Below are 15,359 nucleotides of genomic sequence, written 5' to 3' on the forward strand. Positions count from 1 at the left end.
CCGGTCCGGGAAGATCCCACATGCCACAGAGCAGCTGGGCCCATGAGCCATGGCCGCTGAGCCTGCGCGTCTGGAGCCTGGGCTCCGCAACGGGAGAGGCCACAACAGTGAGAGGCCCGCGTACCGCAAAAAAAAAAAAAAATATTGTCTAATTAAGGGGAAAAATATCCCTAACCTTACAGTGTCCACAATCATATAAAAGAACACACTACAGAAACAGTACATGATAGTTTACAGCATAACATGCTAAGTGCCACAATAGACACTGGGGAGAAAGATTTTAAAATATGCAAAACAATATTATTTAAGTCTTAGGGAAACAGAGATACACAATAAACTTACAAAGAGATACATGGAAAAAATTCGAATTTAGAAGGTTGGTTACTTCTGACAAGAAGGGAAGGGGATGCAATTGAAGATAGTTCTCAGAAGTCATCACTCCTAACAGCAAAAGTTTACTTCTTGTCTAGTGGGTATTGTACTTTATCACCGTTTTGAAAGTCTTAAATACTTCATAATAATTTCTCATTTAAACTCTTAAGGTAACTTTTATTAAATCTAGAAAAAAGAAAATAGCATAACAATCTCTTATGTGAGGAAAACTCATTGCCTAAGAGATATCTTAAATACATTAAAACAATATTATCAAACAGATGGGAAAATGAGAATAAGAAAAAATATCAAATCTAAAAAGTTTATTAACATACATATAAAATATGAGGTCAAAATTCAAATAAATGGAGAAGTAATCAGATTTATTCAAAAGGAGATATATCAAAATCACAAGAAAAAGTGCATAGCTTCAAGGCAATTAGAATATGCAAAAATTAAACTTTAAGATGCTTCACTGAGGAAAATTTAACATTTTTCTCTGTATAATTTACTGTTACTTTTTTCCTAATATATGAGAGAGAATTATTTTTAAGCTACCTTAAGCATTTTGAAAGCCACTGGCAAAAGAGCCTTTAAAAGTCCTTAACGACTGTGAATTTTCCTATTTTTTATTAAAAATGTGTTTTACAAAACTTCAAAAGAGAATTACCTTTAATTATGGGTTTCTTCGCCCAACGGAAAAGGACACCACGTCCCTTCTCAGGACCAATAAAGACTGCTTCATATAGTGCCAATGCACAGTACTTGTGGTAATCAGCAAAAGAAGTTATCACTTCCTTTATATCTCTGGGAAAACTAAAATCTGACAGTGTTTATTTGCTGATCTCTAGTTAGAACTGGAGGTCTTTAAAAAGAAAAAACGAGCTCCTTAGAACAAAATTACTCTCTTTATCCTCTTTTTTTCTTTCTAACAGATAACTACCCAGTTTCACTAGCTAATGTAAAATTAAACACCTAAATGGGAGTGAAAGAAGTTATCTAATCATAGCTATAAAGAATTCCTAGGCTGTTATGTCCTTATGAATAGGGACCTGTCTTTTTTCTTTTTTAAAAACATTATTTATTTATTTTTATTTTTGGCTGTGTTGCGTCTTCGTTGCTGCATGCGGGCTTTCTCTAGTTGTGGCGAGCAGGGTCTACTCTTCGTTGTGGTACGCAGGCTTCTCACTGAAGTGGCTTCTCTTGTTGTGGAGCATGGGCTCTAGGTGCACGGGCTTCAGTAGTTGCAGCATGCGGGCTAAGCAGTTGCAGTGCACGGACTCTAGGGCACACATGCTTCAGCAGCTGTGGCTCATGGGCTCTAGAGCACAGGCTCAATAGTTGTGGCGCACAAGCTTAGTTGCTCCATGGCACGTGGGATCTTCCCGGACCAGGGATCAAACCCATGTCCCCTGCATTTGCAGGCGGATTCTTAACCACTGTGCCACCAGGGAAGTCCTAGGAACCTGTCTTAACTGTCTTTACTTCTTAGAATATAGAACTCTGTCTCACCCATAGGTGAACTTAAAATATTTTCTTAAAAACAATGCATAGGCAAAAGGTCAGTCACCAATGTTTTGTTTGAATCCATTACCAATTCAGTCATTGACTTCAATGGCCTTGTAAAAGTTACTTGATTTCTAGATGTTTCCATGTGTTTCCTTAATATGAAAAATGTTAGAGGCACTAATTTACTAATGTTTTGAATAGTAGAAGCAAAAGTTGCAATATATTTAAGATAACTAACTAAGCACTCAGTTATAGCCAGATGGTTCCAACATTTCCCAGAATATGAGGCTCGTTCCCAGCACAAAATCACTGTTCCCTAAACTGGAGTTGTGGAATGAGACAATCACAGAACAATAAATTGAGTGAAAAGCTTTCTAGGAGCCATGGCAAAAAGAGCAATGGTGTTCCAAGTGTCTAATAAGAAAAAGCACTTAGGGAAGAGAGGAATTTTTTCATCCTGGTGCTAAATACAAGAAATAACTTGTTGGATGCACACTAATATAGTAGAAAATATCTTGGGGAACTTCCCTGGTGGCACAGTGGTTAAGAATCCGTCTGCCAATGCAGGGGACACGGGTTCGAGCCTTGGTCCAGGAAGATCCCACATACTGCAGAGCAGCTAAGCCCATGCACCACAACTACTGAGCCTGCGCTCTAGAGCCCGTGTGCCACAACTACTGCAGCCCAAGCGCCTAGAGCCCGTACTCCACAACAAGAGAAGCCACTGCAAGGAGAAGCCCCCGCACTGCAACGAAGAGTAGCCCCCGCTCGCCGCAACTAGAGAAAGCCCACACGCAGCAACAAAGACCCAACGCAGCCCAAAATAAATTTTTAAAAAAAGAACATCTTTTTTTACTACAAGTTGTAGTCCAAGATATTTTCTTTCTTCTTTTTTTTTAATTTTATTTATTTATTTTGGGCTGCATTGGGTCTTTGTTGAGGCACACGGGTTTCTCTAGTTGCGGCGAACGGGGGCTACTCGTTGCGGTGCACCGGCTTCTCGTGGTGGCTTCTCTTGTTATGGAGCACGGGCTCTAGGCACACAGGTTTCTGTAGTTGTGGCTCGCGGGCTCTAGAGCCCAGGCTCAGTAGTTGTGGAGCACGGGCTTAGTTGCTCCACAGCATATGGGATCTTCCCAGATCAGGGCTCGAACCCGTGTTGCTGCATTGGCAGGCGGATTCCTAACCGCTGCACCACCAGGGAAGTCCCTAAAGATGTTCTCAAAATGGCTATTTTTTTTAAACAGACTTCAAATTTAATTTAGCCACAGTGAAATTATTTCACTAGTAACATGATTCAATGCTTAAGCAGAAATAGCTTAAAGACTCCTATAATAGAGAGAGAAAATCTACATAAAATATATCTGATATTAATATAGTCTCAGTTAAGCTTCTGACAGGCTAATTCATCTGCCATGGATTATTCATTCAAGGCCTTCTGAAACAGGGATAAGTAAACTTCCATTCTTTTGGTCAACAAAATACTGTAATAAAGTTGTATTATTTTATTTTTCTTGATGATCATTTCTATCTTTATATTTGATATAGATGGTCCCCACTTACAATTTAGACTTAACGATTTTTCAACTCTACAATGGTGTGAAAGCAATACGCATTCAGTAGAAACCATACACTGAATTTTGAATTTTGATCTTTTCCAGGACTGGCGATAAATAGTACCAAACTCTCTCATGATGCTGGGCAGTGGCAGCAAGCCACAGCTCCCAGTCAGCCACGCAATCATCGGGGTAAACAATCAGTACACCTACAACCATTCTGTTTTTCACTTTAGTATAGTATTTAATAAATTACTTGAGATAGCCAATACTTTATTATAAAATAGGCTTTGTGTTCTATGGTTTTGCCCAGATGTAGGCTAATATAAGTGTTCCAAGCATGTTTAAGGTAGACTAGGCTAAGCTTTGATATTCAGTAGGTTAGGTGTATTACATGCATTTTCGACTGACAATATTTGCAATTTATGATGGGTTTATCTGGATATAACCCCACCATAAGTCAAGAAGATCTGTAATTATAATCTCAACAGTAGTTCTATAATTTTAATCACTAATGACAAAAGTAATGCTGGGTTTTGTTATATCAATAAAATTTATTCTCAATACCAATACTGCAAGTTCTTTATCTTTGGACTTTAAAGTTAGTATTGCAGAAAAAACAGAATCAACAAAACTACTGAAATTTTTACAATTTTCAATTAATGGAATCATTTGTTTGTCAAAACCTTAGCAATAAGATAAATTTCCAAAAACACAACAGTAGTTTGTTTTTTGGTTTTTGGGTTTTTTTTGTCCGGTACACGGGCCTCCCACTGTTGTGGCCTCCCCCATTGCGGAGCACACGCTCCGGACGCGCAGGCTCAGCATGGCTCACGGGCCCAGGCGCTCCGCGGCATGTGGGATCTTCCCGGACCGGGGCACGAACCCGTGTCCCCTGCATCGGCAGGCGGACTCTCAACCACTGCACCACCAGGGAAGCCCAACAGTAGTTTTTTGACATCTTAAATCATCCCAAAAGTAAGAAACTAAAGGTAAATACTAAATGTTCCTCTTAGGAAAAAGGGCTTTTTTTCCCTATCATATTGAAACCCAAGGACATTGTGAGACTGACAACTGATATAAAACCATAGACAATGCTAAACTGAATTTTTTGACTAATATAAAGAAAGGACACTCTGTAGCAGGGGTTGGTAAACTTTGGCCCAATGTTTGTTTTTTAAAGATTTACTGAACACAGATAAGCCCATTCATTTACGTGTCGTCTATGGCAGAATTGAGTAGCTGAGAAAGAGACCACATGGACCCCAATTCCTAAAATATTTACTATCTGTCCTTGACAGAAAAAGTTTGCTGACCCCTGCTCTTTACTAATATATGCAAAGATACTCATATGCTTCAGAGACTAAATAGTTGTTAAGGTTGCACCGTTATGAAAAGGGAGAACCAGACTTGTAGTCCCATATAGATATCCCTTCCCTCCGCAAAGAGAAGTTATAGAAAAGACCAACCAACACTGTTATGGAGAGATATTCTGCTCAAGAGCCTAGACTGAGATACCAAAGAATGCACCTTCTGGGTGAACAAAAAATGAAATTACATAGTATAAGTGATATTTTGTGTATTTAGATATTTTATGTTTTTCTACCGTAAAAAGAGGAAATAGTGAAATCCACTGGTGAAATTTGCCATGAATAGTTTATGTAACCAATTTGATGATTTAAAATATATCTAAACAACATTAGAATTCTCATATTATCCACCTAGATTTGATATCTATATACCTATTTATATTGCTTAAAGTTCTTAGTAATTAAGTTACATAGTATTAAATTTCAATTTAAAGTAATTTTAATGGCTGCTTTCTCCTATAACTCGATAAACTTTATAATGTGCCTCTCTATTTATATTCTTTCTTATTATCTATTTCCATAAAGGATCCTACCCAAAAAGGTTATGAATGCAGAGTCTGGGGAAAGGGACAAAAGATGTAAATGACAAAATAAACACGAAAAAAATAATAAACTTGTCAACATCTTTCCAACTTTATATAGTTATGCTCTGCAGTCAAAAGGCATAGATTTTTTTTTTTTTTTTGCGGTATGCAGGCCTCTCACTGTTGTGGCCTCTCCCGTTGCGGAGCACAGGCTCAGGACGCACAGGCCCAGCGGCCATGGCTCACAGGCCCAGCCGCTCGGCGGCAGTGGGATCCTCCCAGACCTAGGCACGAACCCACATCCCCTTCATCGGCAGGTGGACTCTCAACCACTGCGCCACCAGGGAGGCCCAAAAGGCATAGATTTTAATACTTCATCTGGAATACTTCAGAAAAAGTCAATTGATTTACAATGTGACAAATGACTTTTTCCTGGTCCTAGACATACACAATTGCCTGAAATGGGAGAAATTATGCAAGCTTTTAGTATCAGGAACTTTGCCTAAACTGTGTTATGAACGCCTAGAAAAAGGTAGTTTAATAACATTCTTTTGAGAAAGACAAGCACCTGGAAGATGATTTAGAGCAATCTCTGGCCACACTTGAGCCTGAAGATGTTGGTTCAAGATCTTCGCTTTGCCTTCTTAATTCTTTCTCTCTGTTCATTTCTTCCTCTTTTTCTCTTGCTTCTGAAAAGATTATAAAATTTTTTCAACAGTTAGGCTTCAAAATTTGTTATTATTTAAAATGCTATAAATTAACATAGTTACAAAGATGTAACATAGGCATGTTACCAGTAACAGCAAAAAAAGTTTTCAATCTAAATGCCCAACACTGAGAAAATAACTGAAGTTTACTGTGTATCAACATAATATGAAATACAGCCAATAAAAATAGTGACAGAGGAAAAATCCCTGGCAGTCCAGTGGTTAAGACTCAGTGCTTTCACTGCAGTGGCCTGAGTTCAATACCTGATCAAGGAACTAAGATCCTACAAGCCATGCAGCAGAGCCCCAAAAAAAAAGAAATAGTAATGGAAAATGTACAAATCTGAGAAAATATAAACAGATATGCTAAGCAAAATTAAAACGTGAACAGTATATGAACCATGACTGTACTATGTAAAAAGATGTGGCAAGTGACCAGAAGAAAGCATTCAAAGGTAAGATTTTAGGTAATCTCACCTTTTAATGTTTTAAACCAAAAACTCAGTACTTCATTCCTTTCTGAATTTCCCAAACTGGATTTTTGGTCAGAGACTTCCTACCAAAATTATGAGGAAAGGTGAATTACATTTAGTTTCCAGAGTTGTTTACCTTGGAAAGACAAAAATATTTTATCCAAGGAAATCTAATCTTTCTCGTCTGATAATCTCACTCAACAACTGGGGCGGAAAGCACATAGGAAGGAAATTAATTATATGAATAAGGCTTGTTCTCAATTGCCACCATCCTCAATAACCTGAGATAATCTTTAACATTTACTTCTTAAGTTAATAATGAAGAATAATACACCCAAAGTTAAGTAGTATCAAAGGGCACTTATTAATTGGAATGTTGTACTCTTTAGGTCTTTTGTTGCTAGGATGTAGAGGATGAGTAACAAGGAGATGGGCAGCAACTAGCATCAACAACTAGTCTTTTGTTTCAAACATGAAAGATAAAACTCTCCAGGAAGAGGTAAGGCATAGCTCAGGTTAATTTTTTTGTGCTCTCCACTGGGCTGGGTTAGGAGTTAACAATTCGGCACTCTGATGCTGGAGGAGGCTGAAAACAATAAGAGAAGGATAATGCCCAAATTTAAGAGTGAGCCTGCTGGGCTCCGACCTTCATCCTGCTCCTCCAGACATTCCCTCCATTCCCTCCAGGGTGAGGGGGGATTGGAGAGTGAAGTGGGGAAGGCCACACTTGGACTGTAGGCTCAGGTCTTAGGGGCAGTTCTGACCCTAATCAGGAAACGATACTAAGGCACACATTACTAGCCACCTACACAACAGCCACTTCTCTCTTTCTCCTTGCTAAGAAAACCACAGTTCTCCCTAGGTGAGAAACAACACTGTGTTTCAGGAGCTGCTGGGCCCCTCCCTGCACAGGGGGGCTGAAGTTTGATTCCAGGTCAACCATAGTGCTCTTGCAATGGCTGTTTTTGCAACTGATGTGCCACACTAATACCGGCTAATATCATGTGAGGGGAAGTCAGCTGAAGGTACATTTGAGACAGGTTTTCTTGCTTCTAAAAAGTGTTACACAAAAGTCTCCTTTCAGCCTGTGGAGGTGGTCACCTGCATGTAACAAAATTTAGCTCACAAAATTTTGAGACATGAGGACAGTCTGCTTTAGGACAAGCCAACACTCTAAAGCTGGCAAAGCAGAAAAAAGGGGAAAAAACTTCATGTCCTTCATATCAGGACGCAGGAGACAGAACAGCCCCACTCCAGAGTTCTTGTCATAGTGCAATACTAAACCTTTCTTATTTAAGCAATTCTTTATTAGGTCTTCTATGACTTCTTTGAAAGTAACCATTAGCATCTTAATATCAACCTTAATTTAACAAAAATAATAGCAACTAATACATGGAGCTTACTATGCTATGTACTAGGTATTGTTTTAAGCATTTCCTGTAAATTAACTCCTTTAGCGCAGATGTAGTGAATGGACTTGAGCACATGAGGGGAAAGGGTAAGTTGGGACGAAGTGAGAGAGTGGCATGGACTTATATATACTACCAAATGTAAAATAGCTAGCTAGTGGGAAGCAGCTGCATAGCACAGGGAGATCAGCTCGGTGCTCTGTGACGACCTAGAGGGGTGGTCTAGGGCGGGTGGGAGGGAGACGCAAGAGGGAGGAGATATGGGGATACATGTATATGTATGGCTGATTCACTTTGTTATAAAGCAGAAACTAACACACCATTGTAAAGCAATTATACTCCAATAAAAATGTTAAAAAAAAAATTAACTCCTTTAGTCTTCATAACAATCCCTGAAGTAGAAACTTTTTTTCTTCACCTTTATTGGAGTATAATTGACAAATAAAACTGTGAGATATGTAAAGTGCACAATGTGATGATTTGGTACAAAAATACATTGTGATAGAATTCTCCCCATGGAGTCAATGAACACAACCATCACCCCACAAATTTACCTTTTTTGGGGGGGTAATAACATTTAAGTTCTACTGTCCTAGCAAATTTCAATTATACAATACAGTTTAAGTAGATACTACTATCCTCACCTTATAGTTGACGAACCCAAGGCAGAGAAGTAACAGAGCTATTAAGCCTCAAAGCAGTGAACTGAGGCTCCACAACTGTAACTTTCCTTGATGTGACCAGACTTTCTAGAGACTGTAAAATTATCCAACAACTACCACCTACCTTATAAAACAGTGAGCCTGCCTCTCTCTCCAATGGGCCATAAAGTACAGCCCTTTATTGCTTACTTGTCACCAGACTATCTGGAAACTATGACCCACCCACCTAACTACAGTTTCTTCCCAGGAGATGAATACTCCAAACTTTTTGCCCCATCCTGGTGAAGATCTAACTTTTTAAATTAAAATTTAACTTTTTTTTAACAATAGTAAGGATTTTCTATTCAGAGAGGCTTCTGCTGTCACCTGCTGCTTCATAAAAGCAAGAAGAAAAAAAAAGAAAAGACATTTTTGAGGAAAAAATATATTTTTTTTCCTCATTGTTGACTGAGGACAAACCAAAATGAAACATAATTCAATAAACTGTAGCTCCCTGACCAAGGGGATCATTTTCACATATTTTTACTGAATGTAGGACCAAGTACACTGTAAACACTGTAAAAATGCTCCATATGTTCCCTTAACAAAAGTGAATTAACCTACCACCCATCGCCTCATTTTATTCTTCCAAGTACCTCATTTTATTGTTAACTCTCGACTCTCAGAGAGTTACCAATTTTGGATAGCCATTTCTGCAAAAGCACTCCAGGTGTATGCAACTCTCATTTAGGTTAACAGCAAACTATCCAAGGACTTGCCTGGTGGCACAGTGGTTAAGAATCCGCCTGCCAATGCAGGGGACACAGGTTCAATCCCTGGTCCACGAAGAGCCCACATGCCGTGGAGCAACTAAGCCCGGGTGCCACAACTACTGAGGCTGCGCTCTAGAGCCCACGTGCCCCAACTACTGAGCCCGCGTGCCACAACTACTGAAGCCTGCGCACCTAGGGTCCCTGCTCCGCAACAAGAGAAGCCACAGCAATGAGAAGCTCCCACACTGCAACTAGAGAAAGCCTGTGTGCAGCAACCAAGACCCAATGCAGCCAAAACATATACTTAATTAATTTTTAAAAAGTAAAAGATTAACAAAAAAATTTGAAACATTATTCCCTGACATTTTACATAACACATATTTTATTGAAGTTTTACAGTAACTCATCCTTTCTGTTAGAGCATTTAACAACCAAAATTTCACATCCATATACACAGACAATTAAACTTGCCATTAAAAAGGACCAAAAGGGCTTCCCTGGTGGCGCAGTGGTTGCGAGTCCACCTGCCGATGCAGGGGATACGGGTTCGTGCCCCAGTACGGGAGGATCCCACATGCCGCGGAGCGGCTGGGCCCGTGAGCCATGGCCGCTGAGCCTGCGCGTCTGGAGCCTGTGCTCCGCAACGGGAGAGGCCACAACAGTGAGAGGCCCGCGTACCGCAAAAAAAAAAAAAAAAAAAAAAAAAAAAAAAAAGGACGAAAGTTATTTTCCTCAAGTCTGATGTCAAAGCCCAGGAAAAGATTCCAATACCAATCATTAAATAAAATATGCCCATATAAGAATTTGTTAACTTTTAAGAAAAGTAAGTCAAACTTTGGATTCTTGTGTTTAGATCAGGGGTAGAAAAAGCAGTCCATATCCAAGACTGTAACACTAAATCAAGGAAGTTCAACGCATTTAATTCATCCACAAATATCAATAGGAGTACATGGTCTTGAGATAATTTTTCAAAATTTTAAAAATGTAATAACTCTTTACTGCAATTCCTCTTAGGTGCTAAATGCATACATACTTCACTAAGAAGAATGACAGGAACTAAAAGTGATATTTATAACACTGCTGTTTAAAAAGTACTCTGCCCAACATCTTAATTCCTTCAAGAATCTTCTAAGAGAGATCTTATTATTATTGCCACCAAACTGATGGGGAAATTAAGGATCTGAAATTTGAAAATCCATCCAATGTCATTCATCTAGTGGAATGTGGGGCTAACCCTTAAACCTGCATCCTCCAACTCCAAATCCCAAACTCTTTACTATTTATCATGCCATTTAAAAACATTCTCCAAAGATGCAGGATTTATTTTTTTTAAAGGCAGTATTGCAGTTTTAAATTCAATTCAATCTTCACAAATATATATTGAGAACCTATCTTGGAAGGCATGGTACTGGGGACTATAAAACTTAAGTAGGAGAATAAGACAATCCCTATTCAAAGCATTTTGTAACACACACTGAAAGAGGTAAACACAAGAAAGTTATACTGTAACAGTATAAGTGTTCACTAAAACATTTAAAAATTAAGTGTATAACGCATTTGTGTATATGCTGCAGATAGCATGCCTTTACATATTGTTTGATGATATTAAATTATTTAATATTTTTAGGTGTAGTAACAGTATTTCGGTTAAGATCTTTCCAAATCCTTATCTCTTAAAGACATACTAAAATATTTATGGGTGAAATAATGTACCTAGGATTTGTATCAAAGTAATCTGAGAGGAGAAGTAAATGGAACTAACACTGGCCATGAACTGTTACAGTAGTTAAATCTGTGTGGTAGGTATACAGGAGTTCATTACTATGTTACACTGCATGTAGAAATGAAAGTGTTTTTTAAAAAAATACATACTATATGTAGATAGCTGTCTTTCCACCACACATACACAACAAAAACTGTTATTCTTCCAAAAACCAAAAACATTTCATATCAAGTGCACTTCCCAAATATGAGATATTACTGCTACATAATTTATCATTTTAAAACCAACAATGACAATTGCTGGAATAACATTCACTTAAATTTTTCCAGGAGTCCTGTCTCTGGCTTCTAGCCCCTTCTGCTCTATCAGGTTACATCTATCCTTTCTCTAGTGTAAGAATGATCTGAATCAGATCTAAAGAAAGCAGTAGAGGAGTCAGTCTCCTTCTAAGACCCTGAGGTGGTATCTAGAATTGCTAACCACCTGGTATCAAACCACACAGTCTGGAAGTTAAGGCCTTCATTAAATGTCTGATACAACTTATTAATGCAGAGATTCAACAGCAGCAGCCACATTCACTGTATGTCTCAATTTTCTATACTGTCTGGGTCAACGGTCAGTGGTGTACACAGCTCTGAGAGCCACCTCTCGCCCAGCCTTCCAAATACTGGTTCCGCTGTAAGCAGGAAAGAAAAAAATGAAATGAGAATCAGATAGAGGGGGAGAGAAGAGGTAATAAAGAAACCACTATTCTGATTCTTATAAATTAATTTTGAATCCTTGTTTGTTCATAGCTCACACTACTAAAAGATTTTAGCTCTCAGACCTTTTTATCCTGTTTAGATGCAACTTTGATCGTGTTTAAAAAAACAAAGACAAAAAAGCGTCTGCTTCCAAAGGAACCAGCACATATGGTCTTTTAACAATTTTGAAATTTTTTTCAGTCTTATAATTTTATAACTGGTAGGACACTGGTGTAAGCTGGATACAGTATTTAATCCTATAAAAGAGCAAGTAACTGAACTTCTTACCCAGTGTTTTCCGACTTCTTTCCACTGCTGTTCTTCGAGTTTGTTCAAACATTGCTTCCAAATCAAATGTGCGAGCTTTTTTCCCTAAAACAGAAATAAGTAGCAGACTATGATTTTCCTGAACTAAGTTGGCCAAACTTTAGGTACTAAATAAATACTTACTGACTGACCAATAACCACTTAAGTCTACCTAATTTATAGTAGGGCTACAAAATAACCACAAAATATCAATGAAGAAAGAGTTTACTTCCCAGGGAATTTTTAATTACAATCTCATCGCTAAATAACATTAACCAGCCAACTTTCCCATCCTCCTGTAATTCACCTAGACCCTACTCCTTGAAACTACAACACTGGTGTGCTAGGCAGAATAGAGAATATTCATATCCTAATCCCTGAAACCTGAGAATATATTACATTACAGGGTAAAAGGGACTCTGCAGATTAATTAAGGTTATGGACTTAAAAACTGGGAGCCCTTACATGCAAAGATGCAGAACAGATATAGCAGAAGTCAGAGAGACCTGAAACTTGAGAAGAGCTGCAGTTCCCTTGAAGATGAAGGGGGCAAGAAGACAAGTGATGCAGGTATCTAAAAGAAACTCCCACCAGACAGCCAATAAGGAAATAAGGAAACCACAAGGAACTGACATTCTGACAACCTGAATCTGCTTGGAAGCAATGTTGTATGTGCTTTTACTGACTTTTTTTTTTTTTAATAATAATACCTATTCTATGTTTGTTTGCCAGAATATGGTAAAAATGGCTTTCTTACACACTACTGACTTTGTTATAAACTGAAACCACCTTTCTGAATAGCATTATGACAATATATATCAAGAAGCTTTAAAAGCTATATGCCCAATTTTTTTTACTCTTTAATATCTGTATTTTTATCAAAGTAGTCCCTCTTTTAGAAATCTACCCTATGGAAATATGCATAAAACTCCTTTTACAAAAGAAGATAAAAGAGTTATTTACAAAAATGTTTATTTTAGTATTACTGATAAAAGTTAGAAACTATGTGAGATAAAGTTAAAAATATTACAAATTATAGCATTTCTATCTACTATTCAACCATTAAAAATCATGTTTTGGAAAAGCATTTTATAATATGGGAAAATCCTCAAACTATTAAGAATTAAACAAATTCTATATAATTAAGAATATAAAACTGTACATATATACAATCTTACAACAGGAAAAACTGGAAAACAAACTAACTTTTAAGTCCTGATTTCTAGATCATGAAGTTACGAATGATTTTACTTTCTTCATTCTTATTTATTGGGTTCTTTATATTTTCCTGCTATTTACATGTGTTCCTTTTGAAATTGGGGAGAAAGCTATTTAAAAGAACTGAAACAAAAATAAGTACCAAAATACTACAGAAGTATACAGTACTTTTGTAGCCATGACCACCTAGGAGAGAGTAAATATGTTTTGTAGCTCAAGACGTTACCAGAATAAATGAATGTATGAATGAACAAAAGAGACACTGAAATGAAGATTCTGGAGTAGAAAAACTGGAATCAAAAAAGACTAACCTACAAGGACCTACTGTATAGCACAGGGAACTATACTCAATATTTTGTAATAACCTAAAAGGGAAAAGAATATACATATATAAGTGAATATATATAACTGAATCACTGTGCTTATTTTGTAATAAAAGGGAAAAGAATATACATATATAAGTGAATATATATAACTGAATCACTGTGCTGTACACCTAAAATTAACATGACATTATAAATCAACTATAACTTAATAAAATAAAAGATTTACTATTATAACATCACCTAATGGCCCATTTGTTGCCAAAAGGGCCACCTTATTACAGACCACAGTCAGTGGTTAGCGCTCAGTCTCAGGACGCAATGAGACAACTCCCTCCATCAACCAACACCCTCCACCGCGTGGGTCACAAAGCAATCTTTCTTTCTCACTAGCCTTCTCATAAATGTCACCTGAGCTGGTCCCAAGAGATAGGCAGGAGTTAGAAAACGGGTGGGGAAGACTCTAAAAATTGCAAGATAAACACATTAAAGCTAAAATAATGAGAACTTGGCACTGCGGAAGGGGTGGAACACAGGTGACAGCTCGGGCCCCCCTCTCAACCTGCGGCTCTTAAAATCTCTGCAAAATGAAAAGGGACCATGCCTAGGGCAGTCACTCACCGAACCCCGTGAAGCCCATGGTGACCGCGAGCTGCGGGTCCGGTCCTGATGCGTCTGAGCCTGTCACTGGGACAAGAGAAAAGAGAAAAGGCCTTGTTAGTGCGGAGCCCCCAGCGCCGCGGCCCTGCCCGACCCACCCCGCCGGCGCTCGCCTCACTGAACCCACCGCCGCTGGGTCCGGGGCGCTCCATGGCCTGCCAACCGCCACAGCACCAGCCCAAACAGCTGCTAAAGACTAGCAGCAAACCAGGCAGGAAGTATCGCCTTCGAGCGTCGGCCTCGCCGCCAAGGCCAAGAGCGGCACCTTCCGCGGAGGGACAGAGGCCTCCTAAGCAGCGCCGCCCTAGCGGGCTGGCGGAGTATAAGCGCCACAGAAGCTGGCTTCAGATTGAACCCACGGGAAGGGGAATATTATCTGCAGTTTCTCTAACACTTTTTACTTTGTAAGACTCATTTTTCGGGGCTTCCCTGGTGGTGCAGCGGTTAAGAATCCGTCTGCCAACTCAGGGGACATCGATTCGAGCCCTGGTCTGGGAAGACCCCACATGCCGCAGAGCAACTAAGCCCGTGTGCCACAGCTACTGAGCCTGCTCTGTAGAGTCCACGCGACACAACTACTGAAGCCCACGCGCCACACCTACTGAAGCCCACGTGCCTAGAGCCCGTGCTCCACAACAAGAGAAGCCACTGCAATGAGCAGACTACGCACTGCAACGAAGAGTAGTCCCCACTCGCTGCAACCAGAAAAAGCCCGCGCACAGCAAAGGAAGACCCAATGCAGGCAAAAAAAAAAAAAAAAAAAAAAAAAAAAAAAACGCGTTTACCGCCAAGGGGAAGGTGACACTTAATCCTCAGAATTCTGAAGATGGTTTCAAATTCCATGTCACAACTAACCATTAAGAGACTACCATTTGTTAAGTTTTGGTAAGCTGTCAGAGAATATTCACAAGTGTCTAAAAAGGTTATTAAAATAGTCCCTTTTCCAGCTACATAACTCTGTGAGGCCCCCTTTTCTTCGTGTACTTCAACTAAACAAGTAACAACAAGAGATATGAAATCTGGTTATCTCTTATTTAGCCAAACATTTAAGA

At 38.9% G+C, this 15,359-nt stretch overlaps 1 protein-coding gene across 1 annotated transcript in view; it reads right to left on the reverse strand.

Moving 5' to 3' along the window:
* Positions 1–14,459, reverse strand: part of LOC103082541 (WD repeat-containing protein 70) — a gene marked incomplete at its 3' end in the record, with an annotated part of 119,583 nt that extends 105,124 nt beyond the window's left edge. The window contains exons 1-4 of the mRNA XM_007447918.1: positions 14,435–14,459; positions 14,269–14,334; positions 12,089–12,172; positions 5,900–6,020 (exon numbers count right to left, since the gene is read on the reverse strand). Coding sequence (XP_007447980.1) covers positions 5,900–6,020; positions 12,089–12,172; positions 14,269–14,334; positions 14,435–14,459 — 296 coding nt within the window. The remainder of the gene's footprint in view (positions 1–5,899; positions 6,021–12,088; positions 12,173–14,268; positions 14,335–14,434) is intronic.
* Between the last annotated feature and the right edge of the window lie 900 nt (positions 14,460–15,359).

The sequence above is a fragment of the Lipotes vexillifer genome, unplaced genomic scaffold (assembly GCF_000442215.2).
Source record: "Lipotes vexillifer unplaced genomic scaffold, Lipotes_vexillifer_v1.1 scaffold1706, whole genome shotgun sequence".
Classification (NCBI taxonomy): Eukaryota; Metazoa; Chordata; class Mammalia; order Artiodactyla; family Lipotidae; genus Lipotes; species Lipotes vexillifer.